Source organism: Branchiostoma floridae, chromosome 4, assembly GCF_000003815.2.
Source record: "Branchiostoma floridae strain S238N-H82 chromosome 4, Bfl_VNyyK, whole genome shotgun sequence".
NCBI lineage: Eukaryota > Metazoa > Chordata > Leptocardii > Amphioxiformes > Branchiostomatidae > Branchiostoma > Branchiostoma floridae.
In genome coordinates, this window is record NC_049982.1 from 1,304,208 (window position 1) to 1,320,412 (window position 16,205).

Here is a 16,205-nt window from a genome sequence, read left to right on the forward strand (position 1 = left end):
TTTTGATACTGGCTTATGCTACCGTAGGATCTGCTTGGAGATTAAGGAACGCAGTCAACAAGACCACATCACAGCGAAGGGGGCACTGATCCAGTCAAGCTGACTGAAGAGGTATGCTTGCAATAGTCGTGGTAGAGAAGACAATATTTGCAGGTTCATCGTTCTGGGAAATTTCTTAACTCTTTCCGACAAGCGATGCAATGGACTTCGCTTCGTCATCACGAGTTTCTATTGCACAGTGTGACGCGGGCCTAGAGCTTGTCAACATACTAATGATGCTTACTTGTCATAAAGAAGAGACCAATAAACGAATAAACCAAATAGCTTAAACTCACACAGACAAGTTTGTAAGAAACCAAGCTACTGCAAAGCACAGGAAAGGAGAGGAAACTGCAGTAGGAAGTCTCTATAGGAAACAACTACAGCACCTCAAGGTGTACTCTCACTGCACTTGCGTCAAGCTTGCGTCACTGCGGGGTTCGAAAGATACTCTACGAATTTCAGAGATAAAGAACGAATTTTCTTACTTTTTATGTATTTTGTCTTCTGAGTCATCATTTTTACAGTATTACGTATTACAAAATATGTAAATTATACAAAAAAAATCGGATAAAACAACGAAACAGTGACGCAGCGAACAAACCCCGCAGTGACGCAAGCTTGACGGAAATGCAGTAAGAGTGCACTTCAAGGGAAGACCTTACCGCATCCGGGTATATCACACTCCTCCCATCTGGTCCCCGGGTCCGTAGTGTAGCACCAGGGTTGGGCGTGGCCGTCCGGGTTGCGGCAGTAGTTGTGATCCTCGCGATCCTGCGGCTTGTGTGCGGGCTTGTGGGGCGATTTGCTGTCCCAATTTTGGCACGTTTTTCCTGACTTGGTGTGAGACACTTTCCCGCGGTAGGACGTCCCTTTTCCCATGCGGCATTCTGCAGGTACAAACCGCCATCAAACAGGGTTAGTTGTCGGAACCGGTTATAAAGTAAAGCAAATACCTTATTGATCTAAATCTGACATTTTTCACTTTAACTTTAAGTCTCATCATATTAGATCTTTGCTGCAACTCAATAACACAATGTACAGGCTGGTATCTCTACCAGAACGAATGTCTTTCTTTGAGCTGTATTCTCGCTTTCACTTTCCCAAGGACCTTATACCTACTTGTGTCGTCACATTTCTCACGTTGCTCCGTGAGTAAGAATGGTGTAGAGGTCTGCCTGCAGTGGTCGTCATGTTGAGTCCTTGAGCAGGCGGGATGGGGGGGGGGGGGGGGGGGGGGGGTTCCCCGTTAAAAAAAAAAATTTCCCCCTCCCGGGATGTCCCAAAACTCCCCTTTCTTCCCGGGGGCCTTGGGGGAACACCCGGGCATGTCCCCATTTTCCCGGTTGCGGCAAAAATTTTGCTCCAGGCCCTCCTGCGGCTTGGGGGGGGGCTTTTTAAGGGAACTGGTTTCCCCACCCTTAAATTTCCGGCCTGACAGGGTCTTATACTCGGTCCCGCGCGCGGTAGGTTACTCCAGACCCTTCCAGACACTCTGTGGGTAAGATAAGGAAAGATTTATATATGAATATGAATATGGCACCGTACATACAATTCGTGTACGACAAGCACAATAATTTTGTTGAAGTAGGTGTGGATTTTTTTTTTTTTTTTTATTGAGATTCTCCATATACATATGGAGGGTATGGCGAAACAGGTGTCAAAGACGCCTTTTCAAAGCCACCATACCGTTGGCTTTGTTGTTCGGAGTTTCCATCTCCTAGGAGGACTTCCGACCAAGGATGCAAGGGGTTCCTCCTACCCCTGACTCGTGTGTCATGGCGGGTGCGTCATGCCCGAACATGCCCCTATGGCCTGTCACCACAACAAAGGCCTGTCACTGCCACTAGCCGCAGCTATGTACTCATTTACACCTGAGTTAGGTGAGGAAAGTCGTGTTAAGTGCCTTTCCCAAGGGCACAAGACCGGTGACACGGCAAGCGGATTTGAACCCGGGACCTCTCGGGCCTGAGACCAACGCGCTCCCGATCGTGCCACGCGGTCCCACTATGTGCCACGCGGTATCACACTTGTTCTGTGCAAGATTAAATAATGGAGCCAAATGAGTCTTTGTGGAATATGGCGGGCTAAATATCCCAATTCTACTTCAAGTTGATATCGCTCTCGCCGCGCTGAGGCAAATTTGGCATCGCGGCGAGGCAAATTTCCGTTTCGTAAACCGTCGTTGCCTTCGAGAAGGGTCGTTGCCAAATTTTAGAACGCTCGTTGCCTTTCTAACCGGCGATGCCATTTCCGAGCGACCGATCTTGAATTCCGAGTGCTCGCGGCATGTTCGTGAAGCTTCCGTAGCTTCTCGGGAAGTTTCTATAATTCATGAAAGAAGGGCCAGATCTTGCTCCACTGTGGGAAGAAGAACCTTTTTAGGACTGTAACTCTGTCTTCTGCTCAGCTGAGGTGTACCGAATTGTCACATTACGATATACGTACACCGTTTTGTGAGTAAATTTGGCCAGAGTGTCATATAGATACACTGGAGTCATTTGTTATGTAGGATTACACCAACAGTAGGGGTGGGGTGGACTGAAGCACCGGATTGTAAATTGGTAAGGGTTACTGACCAATTCTGGATTGGATCAAGGAAGGGTTTGGGCACTTTGGAACTAAGGCTGCAACTAAGGCTAGGCATAGAACCTGACTTTGTACCTCTTCCAACCTCACCACATTTTAGAACAGTCCTTTATTGAAGGAGAGGCTGGTAACATGGCTTAGAAACACAAACAAGCGGCAGGCATTGTCATTCACGTACGGTGTTAGTGGAGTTGGTAGTCAGTAAGTCAGAGTCTGACAAACTGAATCACAACGTCACTAACACATTTTTATCAATAGACGTTCCAGCATATAGCAGACAATAGCTGTTGTACTTGTAAATGTAATAGGCTCTTACGGTCAGGTCGATAATGTTTGTATGTATTTGACACTTCTCACATGCATGGCATTACGTTGATGTGCGATCGCGACCTGATTAAAGTGTCGGATTTACATACAAATAGAGTCCGGTAACAAAGGAAATAAATTTGTGGACAAAAGGAATGAATTTGTTTTTCCCTTCTTACACTAATTCACCCTTCGTGTAGACATAACAAGTAATAACTTTGATACAAGGGCTCAGAAATAAAGTAATAGTACATTTTAATAACATTATAATATAATATCTTTATTGCAAACTCATGCCCGAAGGCTAATTGCAAAAATACATGTATGAAAGTAGATTGATGATAATGATACTGAATGGTATACAAATATAATGGTAACAAAGTGGACATTATTAAGTGAAATAGGAGCCATCAACTATAGTGATACTTCTAAGATTTCTTATGCATACTGTTGTATATCGATACGCCAGAATATAATGCACTAACCCAGCCACTCCAACTAACATCTGTTTTGAATAAATAACACTATCCCGTACAACTCAAAGTCAAGACCTGCTTATTCCAGCCTCCCATAAAGTAGGTAACAACACAACACATTTCTGTTCCTCCGCAATTTGCGAGCGAAGTAGAATAAGAAAAGGTTTGAGCGGTGATGGAGAACGTTAACCGGGCCCAGAGTCATATGCTTCGAGGCTTCGAGGGATGCGATAACCCACAATACTAAGAGTTCCGAGAATTCCACGAAAATTTCACGAACATGCCGCGAGCACTCGGAATTCAAGATCGGTCGCTCGGAAATGGCATCGCCGGTTAGAAAGGCAACGAGCGTTCTAAAATTTGGGCAACGACCTTTCTCGAAAGCAAACGACGGTTTTACGAAACGGAAACTTGCCGCGGCGAGAGCGCCGCCCTAGCGGAATGGTGGCCTTACCGCATCCCGGTATGTCACAGTACTCCCATCTCTTCCCGGGGTCCGTGGTATTACAGGGTGGGCAGTACAGGGTTTAATGTAACGCTAATACCGTATTGAAGTGTTTATTGGGTTTTGGAATTGGAAAACTCAAGGGTACCCCGGGATAGCCTTGAGTAAAGCGAGAACAGACCTCTGTATTTACTGGTGTCGTAGCAACATGTTTATAGAATCATTTCAATAAGAAAAGGCAATTATAGAAAAGAAATAGGCATTTGTTGATGGGTAGGGGCTTAATACAAACCAATGCCGTAAGGATGTATTTAGTGGAGGTCTGCCAGGAGAGACTGTAGCAGTGCACTGGTGGATTCGTAGTGGCGGCTCCAGAAATGTGGTAACTTGGGGGGGCGTGTCTGTCCTTGGGTCTGATCATGGCGTGTCCGAACCTGTTCGGGATAGATCGGCCTATCCCTTTGTGATTACGCGACTGGTTCTCTGGCGAACTTTTATGTATAAATCCTTCTGAAATAGTAATTGTTAACACAGCAACGGAACGTCGACGTCGGTGGCCAGTTAAAGTCTTGTTTCACACGGTTTTCACTAGCTGGCCTAAAAAGGGGGCGTTGTCACATGTGACTGAAACTGGCCCTACAGTGCCAAAACAGTCAGTTAAACGTCAAATAACTTCTCCGGTACGGCCAAGATTTTTCATTGCCCAGTTTACTTTAACGGTGACGTGTTAGGAACACTACAAGTCTTTTATACCTATTTTCCACTGGGACGGCGCTCTTGCCGCGCTCTTTCCGTCCTAAAATTTGACGGATCACAAAACGAACTGTACAAAACAACGAATATCTTTTTCTGTCTTTTCAGTCACATGACTTTTTGTTTAAATTTGTATGATATGTCCAGTATGACGTTAAAGGCTACACACATCCGTTTGATGAGAGCGCAGCGCGATCACCGTCTAGTGGCGAGGGTGAGAGGGTGTCTTAAGAAACACACTCTTAAGCCCCGGTTACACATGGCTGACCTTGGCTCCAGAACACTAGCCGACCTTTAGCCGACCCCGGTTGGCGGTAGTTCGGGAGCAGTCTGACCAGCATGACCGTTGTGAATGGACGGTTCCGTTGCGAAGAAGCAAGATGGCGGACATCGGATTACTGTTACATTGATACTGTTACCGGCACTTCCTGTTCGTCGCCTGCAGTTCCATGACCTCCCCTAGGGGTCAAATCAAAGTGTCTTTTGTAGAAAAACGAGCCGGCAAATCTATGCTCATTTTCAGATATTTCGTAGGTTGTACCCTCAACTTCAACATACTTAATTCTTGTAAATTGTATTTGCACCCTACTATAGGTTTTGAGTCGTCGAACCACCTCAATTTGTGGTCCTTAAGTATGTAAATCCCCATGGCGAAAAACTGTGTTCTGAGACCTTATCATGGTTGTGGTAGTTGGAGACGAGGAGGGTAACTCTTTCGAACCTGTTAGATAATCGACAGAAGACAACAGAAGGATGTTCTTGCTTAGGGTCGCCACGGCTAGGTGTTTAAGTGATTCCTGAATTCGTTCACTGTCTGCATAAAGCAAATACAGCTGGCCGTGTTGCTAAGTACCATCCACACACATGTAGACAAGCTTGTCCCTTGCACCCAAACACCATACGCCAATGATCATACATACCTGTCCTTGGTGCTGAACGCCAACACAAGTTAACACATTTGTCCCTGCACAGTGCATATGCGTGTGACCTTTTCCCCAACTACATCATCAATCAACACATCATATAACGTTAACAACCCCTCTGAGATGAAGTCAGGAGAAAAAGGCACGACTCTTCTTGTTGATATGTTTTGGTGGGATGTTTATCTCTGCTTGGGTTCCATTATAGGTCTGGCTGTAGACCGTGAATCGGTCCTAACATTATAAAACCAGCTTCGGCCGCGGTAAGTATGTTTTATGGATGCCATCACCTGCCATTGTACTATCCTCATATTTTATAACATCAATAGATTGTTTTGTTATTTTGGTTATAAAACCATTTTCTGTTGTCTCCTTTTAACAAATCTCATCTTACAGTAATCGTTAATAGCATAGTGATAGTTAAAAAAATGTGACAGCTTCGTCTGTTATTGTGCTTTGAATTAGCTTTATAATCACACTTCATTGTTGTTCTTTCCTAAATTCGTTGTTCAATTTCCAATAGCTTATGTCTCTATCATTTACTGTGTTGTATGATTCAAGAAAAACTTTTACATGAGGTCTGATATCACATTTTCTGACTTATCTAACACGGGTTTTGAAGTGAACCAATATGCAACACCATAATCTGCATAACTTTATGAAACCTTTCTCAACTTCACTGCAGTAATAAAGCTTTTTGGTTGTCTTCTCCCGCCAAATATCACAACGGTCTGGAGATGACTGAAGCAGTAAATTTTGTATTGATGCGTCATTTCCCAAGTGGGCTTCTTAAAATTTTGACCTTGAAACTTCCACATTACCCCCTTCCACATACACACTCACACACAGATACATACACACAAATACACACACACACACACACGCGCACACTAAAACACACACTAAAACACACACACACACACTAAAACACACACACACACACACACTAACACACACATACACACACACACACACACACACACACTAAAACACACACACACACACTAACACACACACACACACACACACACATAAGCACACACACACACATACACACACACACACACACACACGCACACACACACACACACACACACACACACACACACACACACACACACACACACACACAGCTGCCTGGCTAGTTTGTGGTACATAAAGAAAGAAGGTTACACACGGTTTGGAACGGCAACTGCAAATTTATTCATGAAAATTTCTTAAACACACTTTAGAAAGGCAACAAACAATAAGTCGTGCCACTTGGATAAAATGGAAAAACAATATGTTAATATCGTTTTGGCCCAATCGTCACCAAACACACCATTAGTCGAAAGGTTTGCTTGCTCCACAATTATATGTTCCTACTATTTCTTACGTTGAATGACTATATCATCTATATATCAGGCATTTTACAAGGTAAATGTGCTGTTTGTGGTGATTTTCGAGGTAATCACCTATAGCGATGGCGATGGGCTGTTCATTGACCGATCGCATGAAACAGATTGCTATTGGTTGATAACATTGCTGTAGACCTCTGTCTATTGTGCCAAGTTATCATGGGTTGTCGGTGTACGTGAGCTTCAACAAAAACACATTAATTAACTAAAATGAAGCTAAGAATGACAAATATTAAAAGTAAGTGTCTTGAATATTCCGTAATCCTTATCAATTGAATCATATCATTTAATTAGATTATAACTACATTTTTATATATTCCTTAATTAATTCCGATCAACTTTTCAACCTAAAACTTAAGATAATAAATATTAAAAGTAACATTTTAAATATTCCGTAATCCTTATCAGGCGTTAACTACGAGCTTCTCAACCATTAAACTACACAGACATGTATTGTAACTGATGAGATGCTAGCTCTGACGTCACGTTGGTAATAACTGTAACTACTATGACGTCATGATGACTACGATGACGTAATTGATTAGCTGAGAGGTGTGACGTCACGATGGGTAGAAATGGTTGAAAAACAGGTATGATGACGTCACGATGGGTAGGAATGGTTGAAAAGCAGGTATTATGACGTCACAATGGGTAGGAATGGTTGAAAAGCAGGTATGCCTGAGAGCTAAATCCGGGCAACACGGTGACGGGCTGTCAGACAATTGTCGTCATGGAGTAACCATACCGCCGACTAATGATCTTTATTGGAATGTTATGATAATTACCTACTGAATAATAAGATGGTCGACAATTAAGGTCGTGTAACCATTTCTTACTTCAGAATAAATTTATAAGAATGCTTGAGCTTAAGCACAATGCTGGGCCGCTATTACTCCATTCTATACATATTTACCTTTGCCGATAAGGTTATGTTTTTGTTTGCGCTTGTGTGTTTGCAACGGTTCTTGTTGTAATTCACGCAGCTGTAGATGGATAGTTATGATTTTTGTCATGTGGCTAGAACCTGACCATTAGAAGAAATTACTTCATTTTGTGCTCCAAAGCAACTTCTTTGGGCATACAAATTGAACCAGTTTATAAATGTTTCATGTTCTGTAAGTCCATTGCTAACAGTGCTTTAGATATTTTAGATGCCCCCCCACCCCCACCAAGCATTTTAGTGCCCAACATTGTGTTGCAGTTGCCGTCATGCCCTCTGAAATTAATGCCCCATTTCTTCCGGTCACGGTCTGTGTCTGAAGGACGATTGTGAGATCATTGAAGATATGGGAGGCCAGTAAAGGATCAACTTAGAGATGTTTGGAAGATCCTGTAAATTCTTGTCATTAAAAGTCTACTGAGATCGAACACTTTGACGATGATTATTATCATTATTGAAAGAGCGTTGTTTGCAACTATCTAGCATGTGAACAAAATACGTTCCGACCATCGTGCAGAACTCTGATAAGAAAAACATTGTTTTTTGTCACTTTTTGTTTTCAAATATACCTAAAAGTGATGTAGCGCTGAGTTAGGTCGTTAGCAAGCCAGTTGGAAGATTGCACTCAGGCTATGTATCTAATCTTTGAGCAAGTTTTCTTTCAGTGTTTTTTTAATGATTTCCTTTACTACCATTACTTTTGCAAAAATTAGAGTTTGGTAGTAAATCAAAATGATTGCCTAAAATAAGATAGTGGGGGACGACGACAGAAGAAATGGACTATTAAATTCAAAAGGCTGATTATTTCATATGTCATTTATCCATCATATCATATTTCATATTTGTTCCATTTCTATGTAAGGACTGCTGCGAGGATTATTTGTGTTTACGGAAGTGACGTCAGAGTCTGTAATTAGCTTGATTAGGACCTTAAACATGTTTGGGAAGAGCAGCCCAAGAACTAGAATCGCTTGCAGTCTTCGGACCGGGGACTTTTTTTTTTGTTAGGGGGCGTTGATCCGCGATTTTCAACGTTGGCTATGTTCTCTTGTGCCTGGAAAGGGAGTTTGCCGAGGAAGGAAGTTTGCTGTGGAATGGAGTTTGCCGCGATAGCGAGTCTTTTCCCCGTCCAACGTTGAAAATCGCGGACCAACGCCCCCCCCCCCCCCCCAAAATAAGTGATAACCAGCCCATTCCAAAGACTGCAACTGAGTCTACCTAAAAACTAAGAACCTGGAAATGGAACAAATTATGAAACATGAATGAAAGTAGTCCAGGACACGTGCGCAGACACCTCGTAGTTTCGACGAACATCAACCATGAGGAGGGGCGATCGTCCGGCTGGAGGCATAAAACAGAAAATGAACATGTTACTATAAATAATGGCAACGTTAACAATTGGATAATAATTTAAAAGCAAGACAAAGCGTCGATGTAAGGAATCCATGAGCATGTAAACACTAAGAGTAATGTAAATCAACTGGCATGCATCGTGACTTCTAGCTCAACAAAGGGCTATTTTTTACTTTAACCCCTAAACTGCCAAACCCGGATATATCTGGCACACCTATACATGTCCTGTGTGCCGCACCCGGATATATACGGGATTGCATATTCTCCCGAAGTAGCAGCTTTGCGCGCGCGTAGCGCGCGGACCCCAGAAGTATGGACTTCGGCCTTGTTCAGGGGTTTCTTTTTGGAGGTCAGCGGCCAACCCTGGCACTGATAGCATTTTATAGGGCTGAAACTCTGGCAGTTTAAGGGTTTTGATACCTAAGCCACGTTATACAGCCGACTCAACTCAGTTAAACCCGTGTACTTACCGACTCAACTCAGTTAAACCCGTGTACTTACCGACTCAACTCAGTTAAACCCGTGTACTTACCGACTCAACTCAGGTTAACCCGTGTACTTACCGACTCAACTCAGTTAAACCCGTGTACTTACCGACTCAACTCAGGTAAACCCGTGTACTTACCGACTCAACTCAGTTAAACCCATGTACTTACCGACTCAACTCAGTTAAACCCGTGTACTTACTGACTCAACTCAGTTAAACCCGTGTACTTACCGACTCAACTCAGTTAAACCTGTGTACTTACCGACTCAACTCAGTTAAACCCGTGTACTTACCGACTCAACCCAGTTAAACCCGTGTACTTACCGACTCAACTCAGTTAAACCCGTGTACTTACCGACTCAACTCAGTTAAACCCGTGTACTTACCGACTCAACTCAGTTAAACCCGTGTACTTACCGACTCAACTCAGTTAAACCTGTGTACTTACCGACTCAACTCAGTTAAACCCGTGTACTAACCGAGTCAACTCAGTTAAACCCGTGTACTTACCGACTCAACTCAGTTAAACCCGTGTACTTACCGACTCAACTCAGTTAAACCCGTGAACTTACCGACTCAACTCAGTTAAACCTGTGTACTTACCGACTCAACTCAGTTAAACCCGTGTACTTACTGACCCAACTCAGTTAAACCCGTGTACTTACCGACTCAACTCAGTTAAACCTGTGTACTTACCGACTCAACTCAGTTAAACCCGTGTACTTACCGACTCAACTCAGTTAAACCCGTGAACTTACCGACTCAACTCAGGTTGACCCGTGCCTTACCGACTCAACTCAGTTCAACCCGTGACTCATCGACTCAACTCAGGTTGACCCGTGTACTTACGGACTCAACTCAGTTAAACCCGTGTACTTACCGACTCAACTCAGGTAAACCGGTGTACTTACCGACTCAACTCAGTTAAACCCGTGTACTTACCGACTCAACTCAGTTAAACCCGTGTACTTACCGACTCAACTCAGTTAAACCCGTGTACTTACCGACTCAACCCAGTTAAACCCGTGTACTTACCGACTCAACTCAGTTAAACCCGTGTACTTACCGACTCAACTCAGTTAAACCCGTGTACTTACCGACTCAACTCAGTTAAACCCGTGTACTTACCGACTCAACTCAGTTAAACCTGTGTACTTACCGACTCAACTCAGTTAAACCCGTGTACTAACCGACTCAACTCAGTTAAACCCGTGTACTTACCGACTCAACTCAGTTAAACCCGTGTACTTACCGACTCAACTCAGTTAAACCCGTGAACTTACCGACTCAACTCAGTTAAACCTGTGTACTTACCGACTCAACTCAGTTAAACCCGTGTACTTACTGACCCAACTCAGTTAAACCCGTGTACTTACCGACTCAACTCAGTTAAACCTGTGTACTTACCGACTAAACTCAGTTAAACCCGTGTACTTACCGACTCAACTCAGTTTAACCCGTGAACTTACCGACTCAACTCAGGTTAACCCGTGTACTTACCGACTCAACTCAGTTTAACCCCTGTACTTATCGACTCAACTCAGGTTGACCCGTGTACTTACCGACTCAACTCAGGTAAACCCGTGTACTTACCGACTCAACTCAGTTAAACCCGTGTACTTACCGACTCAACTCAGTTAAACCCGTGTACTTACCGACTCAACTCAGTTAAACCCGTGTACTTACCGACTCAACTCAAGTTAAACCCGTGTACTTACCGACTCAACTCAGTTAAACCCGTGTACTTACCGACTCAACTCAGGTTAACCCGTGTACTTACCGACTCAACTCAGTTAAACCCGTGTACTTACCGACTCAACTCAAGTTAAACCCGTGTACTTACCGACTCAACTCAGTTAAACCCGTGTACTTACTGACCCAACTCAGTTAAACCCGTGTACTTACCGACTCAACTCAGTTAAACCCGTGTACTTACCGACTCAACTCAGGTTAACCCGTGTACGTACCGACTCAACTCAGGTAAACCCGTGTACTTACCGACTCAACTCAGTTAAACCCGTGTACTTACCGACTCAACTCAGTTAAACCCGTGTACTTACCGACTCAACTCAGTTAAACCCGTGTACTTACCGACTCAACTCAGTTAAACCCGTGTACTTACCGACTCAACTCAGTTAAACCCGTGTACTTACCGACTCAACTCAAGTTAAACCCGTGTACTTACCGACTCAACTCAGTTAAACCCGTGTACTTACCGACTCAACTCAGGTTAACCCGTGTACTTACCGACTCAACTCAGTTAAACCCGTGTACTTACCGACTCAACTCAGTTAAACCCGTGAACTTACCGACTCAACTCAGGTTAAACCTGTGTACTTACCGACTCAACTCAGTTAAACCCGTGTACTTACCGACTCAACTCAGTAAAACCCGTGTACTTACCGACTCAACTCAGGTAACCCCGTGTACGTACCGACTCAACTCAGGTAAACCCGTGTACTTACCGACTCAACTCAGTTAAACCCGTGTACTTACCGACTCAACTCAGTTAAACCCGTGTACTTACCGACTCAACTCAGGTTGACCCGTGTACTTACCGACTCAACTCAGGTTGACCCGTGTACTTACCGACTCAACTCAAGTTAAACCCGTGTACTTACCGACTCAACTCAGGTTAACCCGTGTACATACCGACTCAACTCAGGTTAACCCGTGTACTTACCGACTCAACTCAGTTAAACCCGTGTACTTACCGACTCAACTCAGTTAAACCCGTGTACTTACCGACTCAACTCAAGTTAAACCCGTGTACTTACCGACTCAACTCAGTTAAACCCGTGTACTTACCGAATCAACTCAGTTAAACCCATGTACTTACCGACTCAACTCAGGTCCTGTCGTAGAAATACATGTTGGGGTCGTCACGTGATTCGGTTGTATCGCAGGTTTTCGTTTTCGAGTTGCAGCTTCCATTGGAGAACATGAAGGCCACGCACTGGGAACTGCTGCTGCATAGGCGGGCACAGTCTTGCAGAGAGAGCCCGGTGCCACTGTATACCGGATGGTCATCCCACCCGGGACAGTTTCCCGGTCGTACCGAGTAGCCGGCGACCATCGGCAGTCCGGTACCGGCTCCTAAAAAGGTGAAAATGTAACATAACGCGTCATCCATAGTTTGTTTGTTTGTTTGTTTATTTTATTCATCCATAGACACGAAGCGTCAACAAAAACGTAACCCGTCATCACAAAACTCTTATGAAAAATCAAAATCAGCAACAGAAATAAGAGAATTTTTTTTCTTCTCTTAAGCTTATGTGTAAATTACACATGTGTATATAAATTGTTGTGCGTCGATGCTGAAACGCTTGAGGCGAGTAGAACAATTTTTACCCCAAGCTCGCGACCTATCGCCCCGAGTCCGGGCAGCCAAGCTCCCAAACGCAAGCACGCTACCGCTGTCGCCACAAAAGCTCAGAGCCCTTTGGCAAGGACGGTAGGCAGTACTTGAACCTTACTGTTATAATGCCGCATGTCATATGGCCTGCCGACGCTCTGACATTACACTGATTTACCCGATCGCCGTTCAATTTGAGAATTGAGAAGATGACCAACTGAGAAACATTTGCTATAGGTCAGTCGAAAATGTTATTTGGCGAAGGGATGAGGTCGCGGAACTCACCTCCTTGGCAGACCACGCCAGCGTCCTCCTCGTGCCCACAGTTATGTGTGCCCCATCCGCTGTGGCTGCAGTCTTCGATGCTTGTCTCGGAACCATCGCAGTTCAAGTCGTCCAGCCAGATCGGATCGGACCCCGCCCCGAACGCTGCATCTGATCTGGCCTCGAGAGCGCCCGTGTACCCCAGCTGACGACAGATGACGTTGGCGTCATTCATGTCAAAGACATCGTCACACACCGTCCCCCACTGCCCGTCATGGTACACTTCAACCCTGCCCTCGCTGGACGAACTTCCGCCCATCAGTCGAATGCCTGAAAAAGCGACGTTATGGATTGTAAACGTCTTAGCGTACACTGGGTTCTGATTATTTTTCTGCTTGCAATTTTGATTACATTTCAGCTATACCATTGGTGTGGTGAAATATATTGTATTAGTAATGTTTCTTCTTCTTCCAAAAATACATCCTCTAAAATAGGACTTTGACATTATCACCAAAGTTCAATTTTGGACTGGGACTATTCAAAAGGCCATGTTTTCTGTGGGAGTATTTGTGGACTGGTCTGTTGTGCAATTTCACATGGGGTGCACTGGAAGAGTCCATTCTTGCACGGGGACTTTTTGTAGGATTTATTTTGGGCTAAAGTGTGATTAGTAAAAATGATTTTTAAGCAGCAGTGTTCCATTTTTATACATGGGTGATTTTGGAATACTAGTAGTCTATTATTGCATGGGAAAAATGGCTGAAATATACTGTATTTGCTCTCAGTCAAATGTCGGCCTTTCTAGTCGACATCTATTTTAGAGCTTCCGGCATTCCGGACACTTGGAACTCACGCGTTGTCGGATGCCTGGTGGATTCCTGCCATGTCTTACTACATTTAGATTATGGATACATAAACGTCCATCATTCACAAATGAAACCATCTATTCATTCATTCATTCCAAAATCATATCCAGTAACTAATTTTTGGCGCATTCATTCATAACTTGTCGATTTTGTGTTCTTTTCGTACAAATATTCAGTAAACTCACCGTTCGAGCAGAGGACACCGGCGTCCTGACTGATCTGACAGTCGTGTGTGCCCCATCCGTTGTGGGTGCACTCCCCGATGTTTGCACCACTGTTTGCATCGCAGGCCAGGTTGTCCAGCCAGATCTGACCCGACCCCGCCCCATACACTGCTCCTGATCGGGCGTCGAGAGCGTCTTCGTACCCCAGCTGACGACAGATGACCATGGCTTCGTAGTAGTCAAAGTCGTCGTCACAGACGGTCCCCCACTGCCCGTCATGGTACACTTCAACCCTGCCTTCGATGGACGAACTTCCGCCCACCAATCTGATGCCTGAAAAAGCGACGTTATGGAGTGTAAACTTCTCGATCTCAGCATCAACAGGGTTCTCTTTATATCAGTGATCGATTCTAATCTATTTTTGAGCCTCCGGCAATCCGGGCGCTAAGAACTTACACGGTGCTGGCTGCTGGCTCCCTGAAATGCCTCGTTGCATTATCAATTATGGATACAGAAATGCTCATCATTAACCATTCACTCATTCATTCATTCCCGATCATATCTAGTTACTTGACTAACTGCTTTTTGGAGCATTAATTCATGACTTTTCAATTTTGTCTTCTTTTTTTGTACATGATGTTCAGTAAACTCACCGTCCGAGCAGACCACACCGGCGTCCTGACTGTGCTGACAGCTATGTGTGCCCCATCCGTTGTGTCCGCACCGCCCGATGTTTGTCTCGGAACCATCGCAGTTCAGATTGTCCAGCCAGATCGGATCGGACCCCGCCCCGAACGCTGCATTTGATCGGGCCTCGAGAGCGTCCGTGTACCCCAGCTGACGACAGATGACGTTGGCGTCATTCATGTCAAAGTCGTCGTCACAGACCGTCCCCCACTGTCCGTCATGGTACACTTCAACCCTACCCTCCCTGGACACACGGCCGCCCACCAGTCGGACATCGGCTGTATCCGCTGTCCAACATGGAAACGTTTAAGATACAAGACAATAATTCAGGTAACTAAAATATATTGATATTCAACTTTCCTTCTTACCCGTGCAGGTGGTTGCGCCCGCACTACTAGTTGTGCCAACAGGGCAGGAGTCGCAACTGGATGATCCCTCCGCGGTGTTGAAGGTCCCTGCCGAGCACGGCTGACAGGAGGAGGAGCCCGCGCTGCTGTACTGCCCCGCCGTGCAGGTCTGACAGCCTGTGGACCCTGCGGAGGGACTGTACTGTCCTGCTGGGCAGGGATCGCAGCTGGATGCTGAACTCTGTGTCCCGAACGTTCCTGCCGGGCACTGCTGACAGGCGGTGGAGCCTGCGTTGCTGTACTCTCCTATGGCGCACGGATCGCACGCCGTCCGGTCCGTTGTGCTGTGGGTCCCAGCCGGGCACATCTCTTCCACCTAATTAGTATAAAACTGTTAGAGATAATTCAGAAGACTTAGTAATTACAGTACGTCCGTAAGGACTATATGATGATAATGATCATTTATGGATATGCTGCGCTATGCCACTCTGACTTGGTAAGCCCCTCCTGAATCAAAGTACCAAACTACCTCCTGCCATACTACTCACCTCATCACCGTTGACACACTTGTAGCCAGACTGGCAAAGCCTGCAGGTAAACGTGCCATCTGAATAAAACAGAATCACCATGGATGAGTGAGTGAGTGAGTGAGTGAGTGAGTGAGTGAGTGAGTGAGTGAGTGAGTGAGTGAGTGAGTGAGTGAGTGAGTGAGTGAGTGAGTGAGTGAATGTGTGTGAGTGTGTGTGTTTTCTTCGCATGGTCTAGCCTAACCTTTCTGAGGGTCTGCATGCCTTTCTCCGCTAAGCGTTATGAGCCC

General features: G+C 44.9%; 1 protein-coding gene across 2 annotated transcripts in view; it reads right to left on the reverse strand.

The window, feature by feature from the left end:
* Nucleotides 1-9,056: 9,056 nt before the first annotated feature.
* LOC118414613 overlaps nt 9,057-16,205 on the reverse strand; it is a 26,728-nt gene continuing 19,579 nt past the window's right edge. For both annotated transcript variants that reach the window (XM_035818776.1, XM_035818775.1), the window contains exons 21-27: nt 15,937-15,995; nt 15,410-15,764; nt 15,008-15,328; nt 14,376-14,687; nt 13,346-13,654; nt 12,545-12,801; nt 9,057-9,206 (exon numbers count right to left, since the gene is read on the reverse strand). In XM_035818776.1, coding sequence (XP_035674669.1) covers nt 12,554-12,801; nt 13,346-13,654; nt 14,376-14,687; nt 15,008-15,328; nt 15,410-15,764; nt 15,937-15,995 — 1,604 coding nt within the window. In that variant the 3' untranslated portion in view covers nt 9,057-9,206; nt 12,545-12,553. The remainder of the gene's footprint in view (nt 9,207-12,544; nt 12,802-13,345; nt 13,655-14,375; nt 14,688-15,007; nt 15,329-15,409; nt 15,765-15,936; nt 15,996-16,205) is intronic.